Source organism: Plectrocnemia conspersa, unplaced genomic scaffold (assembly GCF_051122295.1).
Source record: "Plectrocnemia conspersa isolate PC_06_02 unplaced genomic scaffold, ASM5112229v1 ptg000014l, whole genome shotgun sequence".
Taxonomy (NCBI): domain Eukaryota; kingdom Metazoa; phylum Arthropoda; class Insecta; order Trichoptera; family Polycentropodidae; genus Plectrocnemia; species Plectrocnemia conspersa.
The window spans coordinates 29,739,612-29,766,342 of record NW_028277178.1 but is presented as its reverse complement, the minus strand read 5'-3'; the positions used below and the strand labels follow the sequence as shown (position 1 = coordinate 29,766,342).

The following is a 26,731-nucleotide window of genomic DNA, read 5'->3' as shown; positions in this document are numbered from 1 at the left end:
TTTAAATTTAAATAATTAAAATTCAGGCGACTTTTCCAGGAATTTTCCTTAACAAATAAAAGCGAATATTAAATCTAGAAAATGCATTCCTGGAATAAATGTTTATCTATTTTTCTTACGATTTTATTCATAAATATTTTTTTACGTTTAACTCAATATAATAATAGTTAAGATTTTTAAAAATTGGTAAAAATAAATATAATGAATTATCAATAGAAGTTAAATATAAAACTCATTGAAAGTGATAGTCAGATAGAAAAAATAAGTACAGTCGCAGTTAAGTCGTCCTCAAGAATATAAGTAAGTCAGTCTTCTTGCCTTTTGGGCCTTTAAGAGCCTACGTGGTGCTAAATTTCTAGAGTGCCATGGAAGACCCTGATTGCCTAAAGCGTAAGCAGATAACACTACATCGCAAAGAATTCACTTCCAGAACTAATTAACTGTGATACTGCACCAACACCCTCTAGAAGGTCTACTCCAGATGCCGCGTCACCAAAGAGCCTGCGCCCATCAGATACTGCGCCTTTTATCGTATGTATGTGTTACATTGAAACGTCATATTATAATTAATTTACTACAAAGCATAGACAATTATAAATATATTTAAAAAACATATTAGTATAATGCTTCACTGATTTCAATATTAAAATGAATAACATTAAGAATCTTTGGATAATTAAAATCCTGGCTTTTCGACTTTAACGCGTGCTGTAATTACACAAAATCAATTTTCGTTGATCGTCGCTAGCCTAATCTCGTTCGTACGCCGAATTAAGCTCGCATGCTAAATTTTTAATTAGGTTTCGCCGAGTCAAAGTCTCTCCTCTCGCGAGCGCGTCTGGATGTTTAATATGTATTCCGGATTAATGTATGGAGAGCCCCGCTGAATATTTCAGAGTCAATTGAGTTTGGTAAATGTCAAAGGCATGCGCATATTTTGATAGTGAGTCGAACATGCGCCATTCTGCTGTGGCAGATGGGGTCGTCTCGGACCTCTACTCTGCTCCATAAAACATGAACGAGTCGTTAAAGGGACAAAAGGCGGTTGTGGCCATCGAAGCGGCTGACCGAAGCGAAGTTGAATCCGAAGGACATTTTACGACCTGGTGATCGTTTAATTTTCTTTCTGTTTGTTGTTTTCGTGAGCTTTCAAAGCTCCAGGTTTACGCCTAAAGGCGAGAGCACACCGGCGCGGATAGCTGTATAAATATTTAATACCACCGTTCCGCATAAGTAAAGACAAGCAACATTTAAATCAACTTGATACTTATTTAAAAAGAAAATTTAAATCATCCATTGCGGATTAATTTATAATATAAGATTTTCTTTTTTGATTATTGAAAATTTAAAAAAAAATAAAAAATTATTAAAAAATAAAAAATTTCCTAAATACTCTGCTGATTCCTTATTAATTCGTCATATAGGTGCAGGTTCTTAAATCACCAAAGCACAGATAAAGCCGCCGGCCGGTTAGAGTAAAAAATCGCAAAAAAACTAATGGTCATTCAAAAACTATGTATGTACAAATAGTATGCAAACCTTCGGAAAGGTTTCTTATTCGAGTGTCTTCTTTTATAAAATAAGCAAAAATAAAGTGAGTTCGTGTGTAAAAATTTGTAAACATTTTTTGTTTTTTTGTACAGTTGTACTATTTAAACCAAGAAGAATGCATATTAGGCATGAACCCGCCTTTACTTATGGAGCGTTTTAAACATATTCATACAAATTTAATTTTACATAATAAAAAATGTTTTACTACATTTCTTAATGCGAATTTTCGAATTGACATTTTTCTCAAAATATTCTCTAGAAGAAACCCTAATTATCTTTCAGTAAAATGAAAATATCAGAGCAACTTGATACTTAACTTAATACCATTTTTGTATGGTTTGCTGCTGCGGGATAAAGAAACTTATTATATTATATCATGGGTTAGTTGTAACACGTGTTTATTAATTGCGCCGAAAATAATATTTTAGCGCCATATCACTTGTTCATTATGCGGAAAATTTAGGAGCATATACTTTCTCTGTCATGAAATGGTAAAGCTTTCGAAATAAGATATTTTTGTCGCATAAATTATATCCTACAACTTAGTTGCATATTTAAAAATACACATAAATGACACGACAGATTTAATTTTTTAAAAATACAATAGACTCAAAAAATGTGTAAAATATAAAAAAACTGATAATTGCCGTTTGCAAAAAAAAACAAATTTATCAATAATTTAATATAGAACTGTATATAACAAATTCATACTTTTGTCTATACAACTCTAGCCTTTTATTATTTTTTAAGCTAAAAATTTCATTGTAAAATAATTTGGATGTTTTTCTTTAATTCTAACGAGTAAAATAAAAATATTTTTAAGAATTCATCCAAAAAAATGCTAAATCCAGAATATTTATTTCTGAAAATTTTTAATATAATAAATTAATATTTGTTTTACAAACGCTGAATTTTGTTGCATTACTGCATGGGAAATGATGGGTCTGTACCAGATGTTCAAAAATATACATGCTTAGTTGGAAGCTTTTAATAGAAGTTGAAAGTATTTGAATAGCAAAAAAATATTTATTAATTTCTGAGCTACATTAACTATCTGTATTTTTTGCTTTGGTAATTTGAGAACCACAATAATAATCAGATAAGAAAAAAACCGCTTCGCGTAAAAAATTGTCAATTGAAAAAATGTATTTTATTTTTCACTGAAAAATTCCGAAAATATTTCTAAAAAGTTACTATAGGAATATTATATGACAATCTACTAATCTACCTACTAAATGATTTATGTTTTTCTATCTCTTAAGTTATTTTATATTTTATTTGTAATGAAAAATATAATTCACATCCTAAATATCGCAAAAATATAAACAGTAAATATGTTTTACATATTCAAAGATATCTACAATTATAAACTGTATTATTTTAATCACATACTATATATTACTTTTATTTTTAATATAATAAAATTTTCCAGGGATTATTAAAAACATTAAAAAGAGAAATTCATAATTTTGATTTCTTTGTATTAAAGTCATAATAGCGTAATTTGTAAGATCTAGATTGGTAGTTTAAGGGTCGCAAGTTCACACCACGGCAGCAAAATTTTTGTTTATGAATTGCGGCAAAATTAAAAATTAGTTCCAGATGCACAGTGACATCTTACACATAATAATTTATGATTATTCATATAGATATCACTGATTCTCAGATTGAAAATATTGGTGGTTAATATCTACTTGACGTCTGATTGACTTACCCTGTTGGACAGATTTAACGCATTGGGCTTACGCCTGTCAAGTTTCAACGAAACATTTAGTTTTATTAGATCTTAAATTATATTTATTAAGGTAAAAAAAGACTGTACAAGTTTATTAACCCCTTTGTGTATATAACAATTAAAAATGTAATTATGCTTCAATAAATTTAATAATTTGACGCATCGACAAATCGGTTCAACTGATTAATATATTGTAGAGTTACCTAATTAATCAAACCATGCCATAAAACGATCATAATAACAAACTCTGAATAAGCATATCTCATCTTCATTAGAGTAAAAGATAAAGAGTAAATAACACCCATTATTTTAGCATCGTGTAAACTCAACGTATTACAATATTTTAACAATTGCCTAAAATTCCAGCTTATTATCTTGGTAAACAATTCAATTAGGGTTGATATATGTAAGTAATTATTAAGGGATTGATACATTAATTATATAAAGGGACGACAATGCTTTGTTATGTTACGAAACAATGTATGTTATAGCAAAATCTTATATGTATTATATTTAATAATATTTTTTTATGGAAACTAGTAATTAAATATTATAAATATATATTTTGTTACGATCATAATATTTATATAGTGTGAAAATCATTCTCGATTATTAAAAGCGCACACATGAAAAACAGAGATTATTGAATTATATTTCATATCATCCAGATTGGTTGATTCCCAGATGAGTCATGAATAAAGTGAATAAAAAATATCTATAAAGAGAAAGAGGGACGTAGATAGAGAGAGCAAAACAAAAATGTGGTTATCGATTCAAAACGGATTTTGCGAGGGTAGGACTTTACCCGGATTTTGATTAACCTCAGCCATTACGCCAGTTATTACATACTAAATGTGGGTTGCGCAATATGAGGCTGTTGGAAAAAATTCTCACGGTAAAAAATGCTGGGAAAATCACGTCAAGGACGATTCTTTATTCGCGAGGAATACCCGGCGTGTTATCGTTAACATAGCCGTGTTGTCGAGAGACCGAAACATAATTTGCTTTCCGTGAAAATTCTTCTCTACGGTTATGAAAGAAAATATGGCAGAGCTCGTAAATAAACCGTTATACAACTTTAAAAGCCTCACTTTTTTCGCGCACGTATAAAAATATTTTAAGCATTAATGTGTTATTTATACGTACATGAATGTAATGCATATTTATTTAACTAAATTTTCCATGGTATGCTTTAACGACATGCAAATTAAAAAATGCGCCATGAATATCTTACAGAATGATACTTGAAACTTTAGCGCGGGCTAAGTAGGGTTAATTTTTATTAAGCGGAAAACCACCCGAGAATTATAATCTCGGTTGAATATAATTAGCAAAATGTAAAGTTGCCTAATATTATTAATTCAACGTTGAGCTTCTCCAAATAAATATGATTTTTTTAAATTAAATAAACAATATCAATTCAAAAATCTACTGCTATACTCTTTTTACTGTAAAACATCCAAAAGACTTGCCCTTGAATATCGTATTCGTTTCGCATCGCTCGTTGAAAAGAAGCGATCGGAAAAAATCATTTTGCGATTTCTTTGACTTTTCTCGAAAGCGAATTTCGTTAGGTATGCGATTTTGTACGTGCTTTATATTTGAAGCTGAAGTTTGAAAAAAAAAACACCAAAAGGCAGACAGTATATGGTGAAAATGTGATGGATTTTTAAAAGAACTACCTCTCGTTTATATAAATAAATAGTTAAGCAAAATTGATCAAATCTGTTCTATATTATAATTAAATAAAAATTATTCCTAAATCATATAATTCATAAACGTCCTAATATTATATCTTTATTTATATTTACGCTTCTTTAACATGTTTATAAGATCGTAAAAATCTCTATTGTACACATATAAAACACGAATAATCCGTTTTCCTTTCAGAATTTACGCAAGCAATAAAAATCCTCCTTTTTATCTAGTGCCATAAAAATTTGATCTTGCATTTGTTCAGTGCCTACTCGTAGCTACTGTTAAACACGGTTTTCTCTCTATTCCTATTTTATTTCTTACTTCGTATAAAAATATTCTGACCGTTTGTTCTATCAATACGTGATCAGAAATTCAAAACAGGGCCTTATACAAAAAAAACCCGGATATACTAAACGTCATATCGCGCTGTAAAATATATTTTTGGCCCTAGTTCAATTTAAAGCGTGTTTGCTATATAGAGTGGGGTAGTAAACATATATAAAGGGGTGGTACTCACGTTGTGCATTTTTCCGCTTGCAATTCCGTGGAAAATATAAACGAAACTAGGCACAAACACGATATAACAGCATGCAGCTTTTCTCGGAAAGTCTCCATGGCGATATCTTGGAGTAGGGTACTTTCACGACAGCTTTCGATGGATGGTCAGTTCATCTTTGCTTGGCCAAATTTCTGTAAATATAAAATAATTAATTAAATATACTGCGATTTTTAACAATTATAATTAATAAAAAATAAACAGTGATTTGTTTGTTTAATTTGAAAAAATATATTTTTTTTTATCAACAATGAAAATCACATTTTAGTTGAGATCGTATTATTTTATCACGTTATGTTATATGTAAATTTTCAGTTATATTTGACACGATGACACCTGATAAACGTGTGCTTAATAATCACTAGATCACTTTTATAAAAAAAATCTTGAGGAAGTAAAATTAATTTGTAATAACGTTTTTTAATAATAAACCGCTAACAGGTGAATTTGTTTTATAACAAAATAGTTGCTAAGCAGTTGTAAAATAAAATCGTTGACAACGAATAATTTCTCTAACGCGTCATAACAGGTAATGAATAATATTAATATATTGTATTGATACTATAACATAGGTTTAATTGCTCTAATGGAAGCGCCTTAAGAGGTGTGGAGTGAAAACATTTCGTTAAGTTTATTCTAATGGCAATGATTTTAATACTGTTTTTTAATTCGATTATAACAATAAAATCTACTAGAAATGTATAGTATAAAATTATAAACAAACGAATTTTAATTTTTTCGAAAAACACATTTTTTTATTATTATATAATCCGCTTCTACTTTTTATTGTTTGTTAAAGCCCTGTATTAATTTTTCTTATTTTTCAGATACCATTGAAGGCACCATGTTATACTATAAAAACAAATACATCATACTAAAGGGATTTACATTGCCAAATAATTAATCAGACACCACGATACAAATACTCTCAAAAAACCGGTACTTGTTTTATCTTCACTATGTGTTAGTTTTATTGCTTTGGCTTTATCGTTCCTGTAGTTTGGGAAAACTTATTTAGTCGAATTTTTTTTTGTCGTGATATTTTTTGATATATAATTTTATTAAACTATCAAGTCCCAGGGAGATGTGATTTTCTAAGCTTAAATTTTTTTAGATTTGTAAAAAAAAACACATTTTTTAATTGAGACAGATAAATTTAATTTGTAATTTACTTCAAAAAATAAGTTAAATAAATTAAAATTGACTATGTAAATAATTTATGTAGAACGAGTAAAGTTATTCCGTATAAAATTTGCTTAGTAGTTTTTCACATAATCGTCAATGTCTGTATTATATGTTATCAATGTCATCTTATCTCTTCTTTAAAAAGCAATGTGTATATTTCACTCTTAGCATATTTTTACAAATAAGCTCTTTTTTGAACCCAGATTTTAAAATATTATTTTTGTAGTATTGATAATTCTATTAAATGATAAAATATATGTACTGCACATGTCTTGTATGTGTTACAGTGATTAAAAAAATATTTTTACTGCAATTTTAGTAAAATAATATTAAAATATTTTTATCGATAAGTACTATTAGTGTAAATATATTTTATCTGACATGTGCTACTGATAAGAAACGAGTAAAAAAGCGACTTAAACTGACGCTTAAAAAAATATTTGTAGAATGACACATTACCTGTCAAAGTCACAATGTTTTAAAATATTAAGCAATAAAATTATAAATCAGTTGTTTGATCAATTTTAATCGATATATACAAGTAAAAATATTTTTCTCTGAAAAATATACTTTTTCTGTATCAGTTGCGAAACGTCCATTTACTTTTCAAACCCAAACCTAAGCTAAACTTTATCTAATGAAAGTTCTAAAACTAACAATAGTTTTTTAATTTTTATTACATAATACATTAAGTGATATTTGTAAAAAAATAACTCATTATTATTTTATAACATTCGTTTGAGTTGGAACAGAAAATGAAAAATAGAATTTTATTAACATTTTAGAGCTGCATATAATTTTAGTAGCGCCAATTAGTTAAATTATATTTTCGTTTGTTATATATCTATCGGTGAAAATGTTTGAGTATAAATAAAAGGATTATATTTCATTAAAAAGTAGTATGACGCAAACTAATGTATTATTTGTAAATTCGGTTAAATTTATTAACCAACCTATTATACATATGAATATATAAATATTAACTGCTATATCAGGTTACTAGAAAATTGCATTTTCTATTTATTAAATAACATTTTATTTTAAGCCTGAGACACTATATAACGAGGTTTGCAGCGAACAATATTAAATGGTGTTTTTACCTGTCCTTTGACTTTCTTCTAACTAATTAATAGGTAAATAATGCGTTTATGCTTATTAAACTATCCGTAGAATCACTATTTTGCGGAAACGTATTTTTAATTTAATTTTTAAACGTATTTAGTTTAAATAAAGAAAGATTAAATTTTATTGAAAGCTCGTAGACATTCTTAAAAATATTTTCGTCTGTGGTAGAATCATTAAAAGAGACAATATTTAACAATTTTTTAGTCACAGTAATATTTTTATCCCACAAAGAAATAAATGCATATAGTTGAGTTAGTTTATTTATATTTTTAGTGTCATTAACTGTAATTAAAAAAACTGATAAAATATAAATTCATGATTTTCTCCGCAATTTTAATAATTCTAACTGCAATATAATTTATTGTCAGTAAAATATTTTTAATTGTACTATTCCTGAAATTATTAAATTGCTTAGCAAATTTAGTTAATGTAATGAAACTGGCTTTCACGATGCTTTCGCTGTCTTCAATATTTCTTATAAATATGACTTTGAAGTACAGATATCAAATTTATTTTGAATTTAGTTTTTCTGTATGTTTGTATTTATTTAATACTTACATTTTGAAGTATGTTTCTTAAAGATTTTTTTATTAAATATAAGATATTCTTTATGATCTGAAGTTGCTCATTATTAGAGAATTTTCTGTACTTAAAATGTGCTACCTAGCTAAACTTTTATTTTTATTTATTACAATATTCATCCATAATATTAGGAAAATCCAGATTAATCTAATCTCTGTGGATCAAATGGAATTGTAATTTTAAAATATTCACTGGATATTTAAAGACATAAAGTTCCATATTATATTCATACTCAGGTGTTTGAGGTCAATAGTAAGAAACTTACACCGCTCATTTATTGTGCTGTTTATTAAACAAAAAACGTTTACTTCTATAAAAAATAAATCTAAATCTTGGTTGTGAAATTGTATTTTATGCATTTTATTATTATTTTACTATTTATATACAGCAATATTTAAAAATGAAAATGGTTAAAATTATGTTAAAAACTTAATTCAAGTTTCCTTAACCCCTTGAGTAGTATCGCCGTACATGTACGGCGGTCTATCTTTCACTGTTTTGCGGTACCCCAGAAAAATATATATTTAAATATAATGAAATTGTTATATTTTTATATTTTTTAATACAGGCGCGACTGTTACAGCGAAATTATATTGTAGGGTAATTAAATCCATACATAGAAAATTAACTATAAAATATCTGGTAAACAGACTGATACTGCAAGTCCTCATTTTTAACTAATCACTTTTGAAAAACTAAACAAATTAGTATTGGAATGTCTTGGAATTCTTACTCATTCAGACTTATTTTTTTCAAAATATGAAATTCAATAAACATCAGTGATAAAAAGTACAAATTTTGAATTTAATGGAAATATGTACATTGAGCTTATACTTGTATACTTTTAAAATATTTGTGAAGTACTTCGGAACAACGAACGCACTGGCGGTCGTCGGCGAGGAAAACTTCTGCCTATAAAATACCTTATTTACATGCCTTTGCATTCCGACGAATCATTATATAAGCAAGTGAATATTGTTAACATTTAACTTTAGAATAAATTCCTGAAATGTTTTCTTATTAATTTCGCTAGAAAACGTGTTTCGCTTAAAGCTACCGTTAAATCGATTAAAAGATGTTAATCTCGGCAAAGGGTCGCCTCTAGAGAATAATTAAAAATATTGAGTCAAGTTTTTTTTTCGCAGTCGTAATGATGCACAGATTATTCCCGCGCTGGGGTTTGAATTTAAAAATAAGAGAAGAGGGTTGATTATGCATTCAATGGCGTCGGGGGTGGACAGCGGAGCCCCCGAACTCCTGGCGGACCCTAGTTTTCATTACTATTCAAGAGACGAGGTCCGTCCGAAGAAGGGGGCCCACATTGTCGCAGCCAACCCCTGTCTTTTTTACACCTCTGTGCCGGTGCTTGGCTGCAGGAAATTATTGGAGAATGCAATTATTTTGAGAAACTGATAAAGGAAATTGGCCGAATCGTGAAACAAGTACGTGAGCCGAACCCGAAACTAGTCAAATTACGAATGTCGACAGAGTATAATTTATCAAAAGAGAGAGACTCTTTTTTTATTGTATTTAAAAAAAGTAAATATTATCATAATCGATTCTGTATTAATTTATGTTATTTAAATACACGTGTAGGACACAACAGCTTTACTCTAACGCTCTTTGTACAGAAAAAAAACTATATAAAAAAAGTATTTGCAATCACAGTGTCCACCAAGTGTAAGTACTTGAATGAGAACAAATCAATACTATCCGACAGATGATATAAAAATTCTGATAACTGTGCTTATTATGTAGTTGTCCAATAGTCTGTTCTTGCATGTGGTACTTAGTTGCTCAAGCTTGTTATGCCAAAGGCTAAATATAATTTTCTCATAAGTACATGGTTGAATCTAACAATTAGTCAAAATAATTGTCTATACAAAAATTAATGTGAAGCATGTACTTGTTTTTTTACGGTTGTACTTTATTTTTAAGACATCATTTAAATGAGAGTCTGTAATTTTCGAGCGTGTCTTTGATTTAATATGCTTTATTCTAAAGAATGCTTGTTCACATATTTATATACCTGAAATTATAACTCAAGCAAAATTCTTTATTTTTTTGTAACTGGTTTCCGGTAAAAGTTAATTATGTTTTTATTTAAATGTATCGTTTTCCCGTAAATCATATAATTATAATTAAATACTAATTATATTTAGTGCATAAACAGAAATATTATTAAAAAAAACGCTTAGTAGAAAAATATATTCTAAAAAAAATTATTTTTTGTGATATCTCTTTGAATTCCAAATTTTTGGACAAGTATTTTTGAAAATATATTTGTAATGAAAGATGCTGTGAATGTTTGAATTCGTATTTTGTATCAACTCACTTATGTGAATAAGCATTTTTGAATTTTCAAATGATAAAACATAAAAATTTAGTTAGTTTTACGAATACGAAAGACTACTTTACCGTTTGAGTTAGTTAATTTATATAATTTTTTTAATTTGTTAATAAACATCTGGAGTAGGTTAATATTACGTATACTTTCATTACTAATTTCTTTGTTATCAATATATTATTGCATTTTTAGCGAATTATATAAAAAAAATCTGTGATTCTCTTCGCTTTATTGCTCTGAATAATTTTACTTCTTTTCTGTATTAGTATGTTTTAAAAATTTATTTTACACTAAAAAAAACTTTTAAGTTAAAAAAAATAATAATAGAAGACTATTATTATTTTTTTAAATTTATTTTATATATTATTCTGCTTTTGTGGAAATTTTTTATACTAATTCAAAGGCTTATAATATTTTTTATAAAATTAAAATCAAATATTTTTTTAATGTTTATTTATATCGTACTCTACAAATTATTGATACGATTATTTTCTATAAAAACCTCTTATGTATATGAAATATCATATAAATATAATGTTATATATGAAAATATATAGCTTAAAACAGTGAAAGATCGACCACCGTACATGTACGGCGATACCACTCAAAGGGTTGAGGTTAACATTAGCAATTATTCACCTGATTTTTTATTTTGAACAATCTTTCCATTGAATATTTATTGTTTATTTATATTTTTATAGTATGTATTTAAAATTTGTTTATTCCACAAACATGTATATTTAAACCCTAAAATTAAATTAGACGATCGAAGGGTAGCGACCAAACACAGATGTCCACGTTTGAAAGGGTCTTTGTCTCATTACTTGCGTTAATTTACTGTGAACCAAATGATCATCTATTAACAAGAAAACAAGACAAATGATTTAGACCACACAAGAGCTCTCGTTACGACCACATAAATAAAACGAGTTTTGCTCATACTGTAAATATTGAGAGAATATTTATTTTTTGCGATATAATAAATCACTGGATTGCGATTGGTTAGCAAGCTTTGCAGCCCAGGACTCATATGAGGAGAAGGCAGTCACCAGCAGCCATTCGAAGACTCAGGCAGACGCCCGCCGCTCGCGGACAATATACGATTAAGGACTCACACATCCCGCCGCTAGCATTGAAGAATATACTGCCACTACTACACCAATCAAAACTTTATGGATCGTTCATTGACATCGTCCCTTCGCCGGCTTCTACACCATCGCTCGGAGAAAACATCTCGCCATTTTCTGTCGCAATATATGTGAATATAATGTAATAAAACCTAAACAAGAGTCTCACTGGCTACGAAGGCATCACACCACTAGGGTTCCCAAACCTTAAAGTAGTGTCAGAAAAAAATATAGTAGATCAAGTTGGCCATTTCTGGCCTAAAAATAATAAACTCAGCTTTAATGCGTCTTAAAAATACAAGGACACCAAGTACAGACCTTCCTGCAGAGAAGCTAAAAGAGGATACTTTTCTAGAACACACAAAAACAATCTTTCTGAATGGAATGAAAAAATATATATGTCCAGTACATAAGAAGTGTGAGTCATTGATATAATTGACTACAGATATATCCTGTTAGTAAATACAACATAAAATATTAACTAATTCCATAGCGAGCCGCTTTAAACACTAAGAAAAAAAAAATAAAGTAAGGAAATACCAATATAAATTCAGAATAGAAAATTTCACAAAAGAAGGAAATTTTACATTAAGACACACTACCTATTCATTAATTATAAAACTGCTTATGACGTATGGAGCCATGGAGAAATTGGGCATCCCAAAAAAGCTTGTTTTCATGGTAAAACTCGCAATGAAAATTGTCTAATAAATAAATAATAAATGTACAATTTTTTATCTATGCTGGCGACATGGATTTTGTTACAAGAAAATAAAGAGTTTAATAAATTTAATTCTATGAATTTAAAACGAAAATATCTTCTTTGAACAAGAAAAACTTATGTGTATATAGTTAGTTTTTATTTAGTAAATTAGTTTATATACTATTTTAAATTATATTAAAAATAGGTAAATATCTAATTCGTATCTACTGTTTGAAATTCTTGCAGTAAAAAGCACAAAATATTACGTGTTTCGAATGTCACAAACGAACTAAAACTTTATCCACAAACCACCGCTGCTGCTTTAAGCTTTTTCTGCATATTTATTTATGCATTTGTGCTTCTGCTTTTCAACTTTTTCCGATAATCAATGCGACAAAGTGATGTTTTGAGAGAGATAGAAAAAAATGTTTTACTTATATAGGCGTCGCGGGTGTATTTTACTGCGGTTCTTTTTACGACACTTTCCAACTTTACCACAATGGGTGCACACTGAAACGGCAATTTTTATCACTTGCCTCTTTTAAATATTAAGAAAAAAAACCTACGAAAATGAAACTTTTTTTGCAAAGATGTATGCCTATGCGACTCTTTTCTATTCTTCTGTCGCAGCCTTTTATGATCTTATTCATGTACTTCCGAATAGGGTCACCCTTATTTTGAACGTAAAAAAGTTTTCGCGCAGTACAGTCGCTCAAATCATTCTGCTATATTGCACACAAGAACGCTTTAACTTCAAATTGATTATCTCGCTGCTTAAGTCGAAGAATCCAGCTAAATCTCTAATAGTCCCCAATCGCAAACTTCTTTGCCAACTCTAATAACCGAGATATATTAAGAAGTGTTTAATTGCGCAGACATAACGACAAGGAATTCGATCAGATCCTGGTTTAAAAGATTAGCTGTGGGGTTAAAAGAAAATATGTAACTAAATTTAATTAACATTTTTTTAATTAAACATACATATATCCAAGCGTGCTTAAATAAGTCAGTATGTGGGTAAACAACCGCCGCCAGGAGAGAAATGTCAATCCCTTTGATCCAGGTTGCGGCTATCTCTTTACTTAAGAAGACAAACACCTTTATGGAAAACTTTTAATGGTCTCCCCGAAGAGTTGGCGTCTCCGAAAATGCTATTAGCGCCTTCCGTAGCTCTCTTATCCTCCGTCAAAATGAACTCCGTGCTCCGATAAGTTTTCGTCAAAAAGTTGTCGGCGGTGCCGCAATAAAATGCCCCTATTGTGTGTTTGTTATTCAATTGAGATTGCGGTCGAGGAAATAATGCCCAGCGAAAAATAATGTCCCAACAATAACTTTAGTAGCTACAATGGGACTTTTGCTTTACGAGCATCCGACTCGACGATTCTATAAGACCGTAAACCTGGGCATAAAACGTAATGGAGATAAGGCAAAACTAAAACGCTCCGACATTACACTCGGCGGAGAAGTTTTGCGGAACTTTATAAAACACTTTGGGCGCTGCTAGAAGCCTCTTTTCTTCCTCTGACATCCAAATAAAAGTAAACAACGATTCACGCCTACGGCCATGCTCGAAACACCTATGGTATAGTAATTCGTAAATTTGATCTACTATATATAATATAAAAGCTAAGTGGGAATATTATTTATATATTAAAATATGGATATGTTTTATTTTTTTTCACACATTAGGATATATCCTCTTTACTAATAAATTAAACTTATTTTAATTATTATTAGTTTAGAATTTGTATCAAATACTTTAAATTATGTTTTGACAATATCTCTTATATAATTTTATAAATTATTGTAAAACCAGAATAGATTTTCTTTATATTTTTTAATATTACTAAAAATGTTTATAAAAATAGCAAATAGTAAATAAATTGTTATAATATGTCGTATGTTCCTTTTTAATGTGTAGTAATTGATTTAAAATATACTATATTTTACTAAATTAGATTTACTTTGATTTGATTTTCAAGCAGATCCTCACAACTGCAATGCATTTGTAAAGGTACTTTAATTTATTTTTATAAATATAACATTTTTGTATACTATTTATATTATTAAATCCATTAAAAACGATAAAATATTTTATATTTTTAATGGTTATTTAATCTGTCAAACATTAAATAAATGATCATGCGTTATAATTGATACACTTTATTTATTGTTTTTTTTAATATGTATGCATTAGGGATTGTGATTTTTGTCACACATTTTAAAATCGCAAAAATAGAGATTCTAGAAACATATTCTATGTAATTTGATAACAAAATTAGAAATTAATTTAAAATAATTTATATATAGATACATTTTAGAAATATTAAAAACTAAAATATAGTTTGTAATTAAATACGTATATATTGTATATTACAGTTTTATATTTTTTTTTAAAACTTTCGACTACAAAAATATGTTTAAAGAAAAAAAATCAAATTTGCATTAAAAATATGTAAGAGAAAAAAATATTGTCATAAAAAAATATTATTAAAATTATTACATTTTTTTGTCATTTTTGTGGGTATTTAAAAATACCATTACTGTTTTAGTTTCAATCATATTAATTATGAAAATTTTTAAATAGATCTTGTAAAACTTGCCATTTTTTCCTCAATTATAAATGATGATGAAATGGATTGCTCTCGAACTGAATGTGTTAACGAAAATAGGGTACACGACATTTATCTTAAATGATAAAAAAAATGTTTTTTATTTTATTTTTAAATCTTTTTAATCCCATCTTATAGTTTTATTTTTAAATATTTTTAATCTTATAGATCTTCTTAATATCTCGGTTAAGTTCGTTAGTTTGATTGAGAAAATGTCAGAAAAATGTGATAAAATAAAAAACGTTTAAAATTATTATTACAAATAAAATTTAATATTAATTAGTAAAAATGTTGTTCTCTCACATATATTATATTTATTGAATGTAAAAGAAAGAATTATAATTAAATTGACATTAAATTTATTCAAAGACAGGTCTTGTTAAAATTTCGGCTAACTTTGTTAGTCTTACTCGACATCTTGTTAAAAAATGGCTGTTATCAAAAATTAAAAAATTGTACTGCCATGAAACTTAAAAAATATATCTTGTAAATATCTTAGCTTAGTAAACGCTATAATAAATTAAAATAGAGGTTAATCCCAAAAAATTGATAGTCATCCTTCCGTTAAAAAAATATTTGAGAAAAAAAGTAATATGTTTTTTATAAACAATAAAACTATCGTAGTTTTAATTACATTTACAATAAACTAGTTTAAAAAAATACATATTGATAATTAGTTTGATTTGCTAACTTTACACTCACATTAGGAAAAAAAATATTTTTAAATGGATGATATGCAAACATTAAAAAAAGTTCTTAGGAAATTAAAAATTAAGGGAACGTAATATTTTTTTAAAATAAGCTATATATTAATTTGAAATATATAAAAAAAATAAATTAAAAATATTATATTATATTATATATTATATGTATAATATATTGAAATAATAAAAAAACATTTTTTTAAACATATTTTTTATCTAAATTTAGTTTTCATTGTGGTGTAGTTACTATTTGCCTAATAATTATATTCTGTTCCTCTTATTTTATTTTTGTTGTATACAATAATATTCTTATTATTGATTTATTAATAATAATATTAATAATATTTGTTTAATTCACTTTTAAAGACTAAAATTTTTTTATTGTACGTGTTTCTCTGTATTAATATATTTTTTATTTATGTTTATAAAAAATATTTGTTATCAGTAAAATGTCTCAAGTTTCAGATTCGAAACATCAGTTTTTAATTTAATATTAGTTAATTTACCAATATAATTACACTTTAGATTACATCCTATTCACTTAGTACAACAAACTAATTTTTTTTAAAGCGTTTTTAATTACTATCGTGTCTTAGAGATCGGAAATAGTGATTATTATATACACAAATAAAATTCTGATCGAACATCACAGATTTAGTTTGTTTTTTCTAACTTATGGATTAATATGGTAACGAAGTATCATAAAAGATTATTCGTGTCATACATATTAGGTATAAAATATTTTCTAATAATGAAATACTATAGCTCATAAAGAATATCTTATGTTCAAAAAAAATATTTTCATCCTATTTATACTAAAGCGTACATATTGTTTCGAATATAATATTTCAACCATTATAATAAAAAACTAGATTTAAGATAATTAATGTTTTGTATTGTAAATCCTAAAAAGTTGAGCGTCTGTTTACACACACTTGCTAGCTGCGGTAACTCGCGACAGTGAGAGATTTTTCATTTTTTTATGAAAATACAAATATATATTAAAAAAATATATTTTAATAAAATTGATTTTAAGCTTTAATAGTTTATTTACATATGATTTTACAATATATCGTATTTAATTCTATGGAATTAATTGTGTGTATTAAAACTTAAGCAATAAGCTTAAATAGGACTTTCTTTTATCAATATTTTGGAAAGGCATACAAAAATGTATTATGATATCAAATAAATATTTGATAACTAAATATGCATAAATCATTACTATTCCATATATTTATAATTAATACTTAATTTAAATGAGCACAAGTTTTATTTAATTTCTTACTCAATCTAATTAATACAATATTTTTTTATGTGCAATATGTTTAATAATGCAGTGTAATTTTAATCTGTAGGATATCATAATTAATAGTAAAATAAGTTATTTTTTGTTCTGCATACATATATTTATACCTTTCTACTCGCAGAAAAGTATAATTAAATATATATAAAATTAATAGGAAAAAACCTAAAATTTATTATTTTAAATAATACTTTTTATATACAATATATTATTTAATTTAGTCTAATACCATATATTTTTGTTGCCAAGTCTTTCTATTTTTATTAGCTTTCCAGCTTGCAAAAAATGAAGTAATACTCAGTGCAAATATCTAACAAAGTAATGTATAATATTTCATTATATTGGAAAAGGTATTGCGGAGTTTCGTTGAAACTTTCCGGCAACGCCACCTCATTGGTTTATTCGATTTCCGTCAGAGATAAGATTTCTGCTACGGCAAAAGCGTCATTATTTAAAATTGATAGCATGAAGTAAAAAAAACTCTAAACGAATCTCTCTCTTGAATGGATAAAGTCCGAGAGAAAAAAATCGAGGAAATCCTCCTCGTTTGACCTTTTAAAAGACCATTACGATAATTGCTATATAATTCGTATCTCTCTGGATTAAAATAAACGTTTTTTAGAAAATAAAATATGAACACGCACTAATTAAATTTTAAAAACATCCAAACAATTTAATTTAAAATAAAATCTCGACACTAATTCACGTTTAATGTTATGTAAAAACTTTTTTACGCGTCACGTATGATTTATGATAACGTATGTAAAACGATTCATATGTCATTTTATGGCATTTTAAAATATGATAAAAGAATGTAATTAGTTTTAATAAATAAACAGAGTGACGCTAATAAAGCTAAATGAAAAATACAGCGAATATATACTTCCACCTTTTCGTGGAACTCGTGTTTTACGGCAGGTCAAGTTTCTCTGTACTAAATTCTCATTATTCTCCGCAGGGTATCGTCTTGACTTCAAAGTATATAAACAAACATAGTCGAGCACAAAGCTGAGGAAATTTGCGCGTTCCACATCCAGTTCCATATTGTAAAGAGGATCCTCCTACCGCAATGTAAAGGTTAATGATACTTCACGAGCATACATCGCAATGTAAACCACTATATCCATATGAAGTTATAGCCTCGATGTTATAGGCATCAGCGCAATGGGTTCGTCATAATAATATTTAATATAATTTATTTTTAATGGTTGGTCTTAAGGAAAAAAATATACTCTCCTTAATTAAAACCTTTAAAGTTCGCCGAGTTGCGAGGTTAAAATGGGGTAGATCGTTCTTTCCATGCACAATTATGGCTAAAAGAAAACGTGATAATCGTTCATTATTCAAAATAGGAGCTTAAAAACTTTTTCATACTCTGAAATTCTCAAGTCGTTCCGCTCGCGAGTGTATAACTTTCACAAAATAAACCGCCATATAATATTTAAGTAACGTCGTATTTTACATATCCAAGTTTTCACACCAATTGTGCATATCTTTTTTGAGACTATTGCAAAAGATTTTTAACCTTAAAAATATATTGCAAAATACGCATGTCAGGGTGCAAAAATAATAATATTTATTTTTTGCAAAATACAAGAAACAATATATTGTAATGAATAGTAACCGTTAATTCAAAATAATATAATATTACATTTAGAATATTTACACAATCCTATATAGGAATTTAAAATAAATTCATAATTATGTTTTCATATTATACAATAATTGTTAAACCATTATTTTTGCTTTCATATATTTTAATTTGAAGCTTTAATATAATTTACATGCAAAAACATTGGCTTAAACCGTTGTGAGTTCAATCAAAAAACATATTTTCTATATATAAAAAATATGTACTGTAATAATATAAATACATATAACATATATGTTTTTATGCACAATATATAAGTATTTTCGAGAACTTTTAATATTTAATATTTCATTACTTATATATATTGTTTGAGTTATTTAATATTTGCAGCAATAATAAAAATTTCTATACAAGCGTATTATTTTACATTAAGTAATTGGACCTTTGTGTACAAAAATCGGTTTAATGTAAGATTCGAATGAAATAAAATATAAAGGCTGAAAGTAATCTAAAATTTACAAATATTTATATACATAAAAAATATATTGGGCACTATAATAAAATTTGCTGTATGTTAAAAGAAATATGGTAGACAATATATTTCACAATAATTTATTTATTTTTTATTTTGTACTGTAGGGTATGAGTTGGCTACTCCGGAGCGACGCTGTTCTCTGGCAACACTGAAGTGCTTGGTTTTACGAAGCAAATGACAATGTATTTTTTTAACCATAAATTAATTTTCTGTAGATCTCATTGGTAACCAAGCGATAATCAATTTGAATTTTGAACCTAAAACTTTACTTTAAATGTGTTTAAGCTTATTAAAATAATTAATAAATTAAAATAAAATAGATTTATTGTATTTTTGAAAACATAAATTATATTTTTTAAATTAAAAAAAAAACTCATTTATTGTTTTTTTATTTTGTTCGAATCTCAAAAATAAAAGAAAATGTCTTACAATATATATTTTTACTAAAATACTAAATGTATGGTGAATAAAATTAAATTTAAAATTGACTATCTCACATAATTTTTTTTCACTTTTTCTAGGATCATATATAAATATATTTAACACGATTTTTTGCAACAAAGCTGACTGTGTTGTCTTATTTAAGCTGGCTACTCTGGAGCAACGCGGTTCTATGGCAACACTGCAGTGCTGTTTCGGCGACACATGGTTTGACAAAGCAAGGCGTAATTGTTTTTTAACTTCATATTTATTTAACCGTAAATTATTCTTTTGCTAGCTTGGCGGCAATTCATTCCTAAATTACATTTAAACCTTAAAACTTAGCTATAAACGAGTTAAGAAAATATTTGATATATGGTATTTTTTTAAAACATGGTATATATTTTAACATAAAAATAAATCTGTTAGAAAATCATCTAATTTATCATATAAATTACAAAAATAAAACCAAATGTCTTACAAATTTTATTTTGTCTAAGTGACCGAAATTTGTGATAAATAATAATATAATTTAAATTGCGTATTTCAGATTTTTTTTTCGCTTTTTCTAAAATTACATATAAAAATATTTGGCCGGATTTCAAATCATAACCATCATAACTAGCCAGGTCTCCCCAATGTGTCATGATGGCCACAGAAACACTAGTACCTCCTAAACATCAACGACTCACTGGTGCGTCATTTGTTGATAATTTTTTTTTATAATTTTTTTCAACTATTTAACGAATTATTTAAAAAAAAAATTTCTTTAATTAATAAAGATTAATGTACTGGCTGCATTTATCAGTACACTAAGTATTTTATATCTATTTTCAGAAAGAGATACTGACCCGAGAAAAAATAACAGGTGGCTAAAGGGTTAAATGAGTATTTAAGTTAAATACTGCCGCATGTACACATGTCGTTAATAATGAGTAAATAGAGCATAGGACACAGATCGGATCCTTGTGGTACTCCAGTATAAACAAAATACTAATCAGAGCGACGATTACCATAACTCACATACTGACGGTGGCGAGAGACAATTAATTATAAAGGTATACTATAAAACGTTATTGTTTTTGAATTTCTATTATATCTAAAGGATTAGAATTGCTGTTAATTATATAATTATAATTCTGATCAAAACTTTTCTATATTTTCCTAATCTTACGGATGAATATCGTGATATTATGAGGTTGATCGTTTATAGTTTCATCTATTGATAATTAGCAGAATTTATTGACTTTGATTTCAGTCTTTTTTTACTACTAAATTATGGGAGTTGATTGTTTTTACAAGGTTATTATCATTTTAGAAAAAAAAGTTTAAATAATATCTAAGTATTAAAAACAGTTAGTCTTAATATTTTTTATAAAGAGTATAGCATACACGTTTTTGAATAAATATTCTATACATAATTATATTAAGAACTTTATACTAAACCATTGATAAAAATGTTGTAAGTCAGCAGTAAAAAAATATTTATGTATTGTTCTAAATTACAGCATTAAATTTAAAACAGAATATAACTTACATAATATTATAATTATACAATATAGTTTATATATATTAAATCAACCAGAGTAGCTTAACTATGTTCTGTTATATTAGAACAGTTTTTTTTTTGTATCCGTCGAATGTGTTAATAAAAACCTATCAGAAATCTGCAATGAAATCGAATTTTCCCTGATGGTTCGCGTTACGTGCTTTCGTGTTTTCTTTCCACAAAGACCCGAGGAAAACTCGTAGGTATGTTTTCATTACGTTTTCATCTTTTTTTCTCTTTCTCTCACTCTCTTTACACTCAAGCCTCTTGTTAAATTTGGGAATGGCAATCCTTGATCGTGTGTCACACCCGCCGCCTCCGATTCCCATTCCCGAAACGGAAAAATGGGAAAAATGTAGGTACAACAAAGAGATTTCGACGTTTCGGCGAACCGAGATAGATATTTCGAAATAGGTCAGTAATATTTCGATGTTCATAAAGCAAGTGTCTGCGGACCACGAAACCCACGAATTCCACTTTTAGATTGATAAAGGGAACGACGATCACAAATCACGAGACGCGTTTGACCCCTCTTTGCCTCTGTGTCGTTTATTTCGTACAACATATTGTGCGTAGGTCGAGCACAAGTGATATGTGATGTGAATTAAAACATATTTTACGTATCTTTAATAAAAAAATACTTTGTGACATATTAACTTGAATTAGATACTGGGTACCACTTATTTACTTAACTTTAATGTCTAATAAAAATTAAAAAAAATATTTAACATTACTTAGATCATTATGGAATAAAACGCTAAGACGTAATTCATTTTTAATAATCTTTTTATTATAATTTATTATAGCACTTCAAATTTAATGTTGAATTTTAGTATGAAAGTTTTTAGTCTCAAGAGCTAGCTTATATTCATTTTAATATGCACTAATTAATATGTTGGCATCAAAATTAAACTTTTAAGTACTATCGCGGTTTATCCTTGTAAATATTTTATCACTCAAAGATACTTTCAATTATATAGTTTTAGAATCGATATGAAAACTTTGCGGCTTTTTGCGACTGCCATACTTTTTAAACATCAAAGAACCTAGTCAGTTTAATAAGAACATTGCCTCTTGTATAAATATATTATTTAATATTAAATTATCTTTTTAAGTAAAGTAAAAATAATAATATTTCATCAAAACTCAAAAATTAGTTTAAAGGTTAATTTTATACCTACAAAAAATATAAAATAAAGTCAACGTTAAAAATGCTACATACATAGAATAGTAAACAACATGAAAAAATTGATATTAGTTTTAGAACAATTTTACCTCAATCGCGAATTAATTTTTTTACAAAGATACTACAATGTATCAGTGCAAAATGTGTGGTTTAATTTTAAACTTAATATACGCAGCAGACCGATATTAAATAAAACTTATGTTGCGAACTTTGTGCAATTAGTATACATCAAAATACGTATTATTCTCGTATCATCATCTGTGTTTCATAGCTACTAAGTTGTCTACAAAGGTCCGATTTAATTCTTGGATTTTAATCTTATTTGTACGTAAACTTAAAAGCAGTTGCTTCATTGATCTTCTTAAGATCAGGATTGCTCAGTTTTCTCAGTTGCTTTAAGTTATAAGAAAGTGTAGTTCTGACTGATTAAAAATTATTTTATTATATTATTTTTCCGAAATTTCGCTCATGGATTTAATTTTTTAATCATAACTGTTTACCGTTTGAGAGAAGTTCTTGCAATAAATAAATTTTATAGCATAGATACTTTTACTACAACTTTTATGAATAAGCTGTTTGTTTATAGATAACATATGCTTTTGATATATTAACGCTATATACCACATGTTTTCGATTTATTGCTTTTGTATAAGCTAATATATTTGAAAAATTCATGTTAGCCTAAATGGAACCTTATGGGCTTTCGACGGTTGACAAAATGAGAGGTAACGCATAGCACGAGACCAATAAGCCAATAAAAATAGCCCTCGGGTCATATATTGGGGAAATAAACGGGGTCGGGAAAAGCGATAAGCCTTTTACCGAAAACGTGGAAAACAGGAAGGTTTGTGCCCCGGAGCAAGAATCTGCATTATCGACGCTTTTAGCCGCCGAGCACTTTTCGTAAATTTTAATACGCGAAACGCGTACGTGCTCGCTCCCAAACATAAACGTTGGAGATAGAAGCGTATAGGAGGCACAATGAAAAATTAATATTATTACACATACGAGAGATGCAAGAAAAACAGGAGAGCGCTCCCGAAAAATATGCCATTTTCACAAACAAAACGCAAACCGCAACCCTCTTTAAATAACTGCCTGCGATTATTTTTTATTTACCCCAAGGTCCGTGCACCCCCGCGGTTTCCTTTCAAAACCAGACTTGATGGAGGGTCTTTTGTAAAAATCCTTTTCATCATTCTTTTGATTGAGTACCCTAACCTTGTACACTGAAATTCGATATTTAATGTACATCGACTTTCATATGCGTTTCAAGATGGATCTTAAGAAAAAAACTACTTTAATAAATTAAAAAAGGAATGTAGCAGTATTAATTAATATATAATATAAGGTCTCAGCATACATACATATATATATATATCTACATATATGAAACGGATATATATGTATGTATATATTTTCGTTTAGAATCTCTCATATTCATGCAGATAAAAGATTCGTACGGGTCCTGACCGTATTTTTCCCTTTACATGCAAATTTCCCGTGTCCACGTAAAGAAAAACATGCAAATTTTATATAAACATTTCGCATGAATGTACAAAAATACATTTTGGATATATATTTGAGCGTACAAAAACCTCGTGGAAAAAGGGGTCGTAAAAATGTGTGTGTCTGAATATTCAAGGGCATATAAACATCGCATAATAATCGCTGTGACCGTCATATTGTCGAGGGATGCTGTTTGCAAATAACAGGATTTTGCCAACCTGTAACTAAATAAGTCGATTTTCGCTGTTTTTCAATAGTATATTCCAACAAAATACAGTATCTTTCTTTCTTATTCTTTAATAATAAGTATGTGTGTGTATTTAGAACATATATTATATTTACGTGATTTATTGTAGATCGCGTTAATGTCCTGGGAGTAGTCTCGATATATTTCGCCAAAATATTTTTGGCATCATCAGGAGAACTTTTTTATTTTTATTTTTGTATACACATTTTTTACATCACACAGATAAAGTTTTAGAATTCGCATTTTCACTAATTAATTTTTTTCAGCTCGTTATCATTCTTAACTATAGTATTTTTGACATTTACTAGTGAAAGTGCAAATTCTTTGCAATGTAAAAAATAGTGTATTTCAATACGAATTGCTTGCGACTCTTGCGAATCGCAAGCAATTTGTGATCATGGCCGGAAAATCACGGCCGAAATATTGAATACAAAAAGTAAGCATAAATCGCGATGAATCCCGAGATTTAAAAATAATTATACTCGCGAAAATCTAAAAATACATGCTTACTTACTAAAAATAAATGAATACTTAAAATATATATATATATATATATATATATATAAATATATATATATATATATATATATATATATATATATATATATATATATATATATATATATATATATATATATATATATATATATATATATATATATATATATATATATATATATAGATATATATTTCATATATATATTTCACCTCGTTGATACACAGCTACAATATAATTTTTATTAAATATATATATATATATATATATATATATATATATATATATATATATATATATATATATATATATATATATATATATATATATATATATATATATATATATATATATATATATATATATATATATATATATATATATATATATATATATATATATATATATATATTTAATAAAAATTATATTGTAGCTGTGTATCAACGAGGTGAAATATTTGAAAATTATGTCCTATTCTCGAATGCAGCAGTTCCTCGTGCGCCGCTCAAGGAATTGCCAATCATTATGCAAAGTAGGTATCCTACGTTGGATGCAGAAGTTTCGAAGCTCCTCGTCATCTTATTACGGTGTTCCACTCCCTCCCCTACTACATCTTTCGGCGGTCGGAGGGTGGATATAGATACGGGACGTTCACCGTCCAGGGAGTCATTCACCATTCATCCCCCGGAGCGAGATATGCCAAATGGGCATCGTTGTTCGCCAACAGTGCGATAAGAATAAGAATTACGAACACGATTTCTTCCTTCCGCATTCTCCTTGACTCTAGGCGTTTAAAATTGGGGCGTTGTAATTTAATTCTAATTTTTAATATTTTTTTAACAATTAAAGTAAATACATCCTGTTAAAAACAAAATATCCTGGGTATTACATTGCAAATAGAAAGGTTTTAATTGATTTTTTGTAATATTAGAATATAAAATTAAAAGCTTTCTGAATTTTATATATTAAACTTCTACTTTTTAAAACTGTATTTCAATAACATTATATCAATACATCAATATACCTAAACCATACTTTGCATAAATAAATTTAATAAATGTAGTCAAACAAAAAGAAACGCAACAAAGGTAATAGAAACCGTGCTAGACACCCCATATTGCACAATAACCACAAGCTTTAAAATAAAATTTAATTTAACAAGTACTTTATTTGTACATGTAATACATTATTAATTTAAAATATTAGGTGACTAACCTAAGTAATTAAATTAATCTACAAAATTATCAGTTTCTTAAAATTATTATCTTAGTTTATGTCATTTGTTCCCCCAGGTGGTTGATCCCTTACACATTTACAGTTTATTTAAGTATTTATATTCGTTAATACCAGCGTTCGTAAAAATAGTGTAGAACCAAATTCATAATATTATTGCTCTTCTACAAAACTACATATAATTCCAGGCAATTAAGAATGTGTTCATATTGACAATAAAAAAGTTATTGTAAATATTATTGTATTTAGGAACTGTGATAAACTATTTTTAATTTATTTTTATAATATTTTAGTTTACTTTTAAATTATTTTCATTTTATTATAAGAAACTTACAATGTAGTTTGAACTTTTATAAAAACATTTTTTTGGCAGAATATTTGCAAACAAATATTTTTAAAAGTATGAATTTTCGACTAAATACTGCTTATATTTTCTAAAAAATAATAGGTAAAATATGTTTTGTAGTTTAAATTAAAAAAAGCATTAAACTTTTTCAGGTATGTCTTCTACGATTTTTAGAGAAGAAATTGAAATCGAAATTAAAATATTAATGAAAGAGACGGCGCCAAAACAATTTCGGATACTTGGTTACCAAGCTTTAACAAAATTCATACAAATATAAATTCCGTTATGCAAACAAATTAAAAAAATGAATTCATTTGTTGTTTCCTTAGTAACAAATAAACGTAAAAATAATAAAAATATAAGATCGAGTCAAGCACGACGCAGCTCA

General features: G+C 27.4%; 1 protein-coding gene across 1 annotated transcript in view; it reads right to left on the bottom strand.

Annotated features, from left to right (window-relative positions):
• The window catches only part of LOC148226760 (C3 and PZP-like alpha-2-macroglobulin domain-containing protein 8), a 246,540-nt gene that overhangs the window by 170,025 nt on the left and 49,784 nt on the right, over window positions 1-26,731 (bottom strand). The window contains exon 2 of the mRNA XM_088203337.1: window positions 5,502-5,674. Coding sequence (XP_088059463.1) covers window positions 5,502-5,599 — 98 coding nt within the window. The 5' untranslated portion in view covers window positions 5,600-5,674. The remainder of the gene's footprint in view (window positions 1-5,501; window positions 5,675-26,731) is intronic.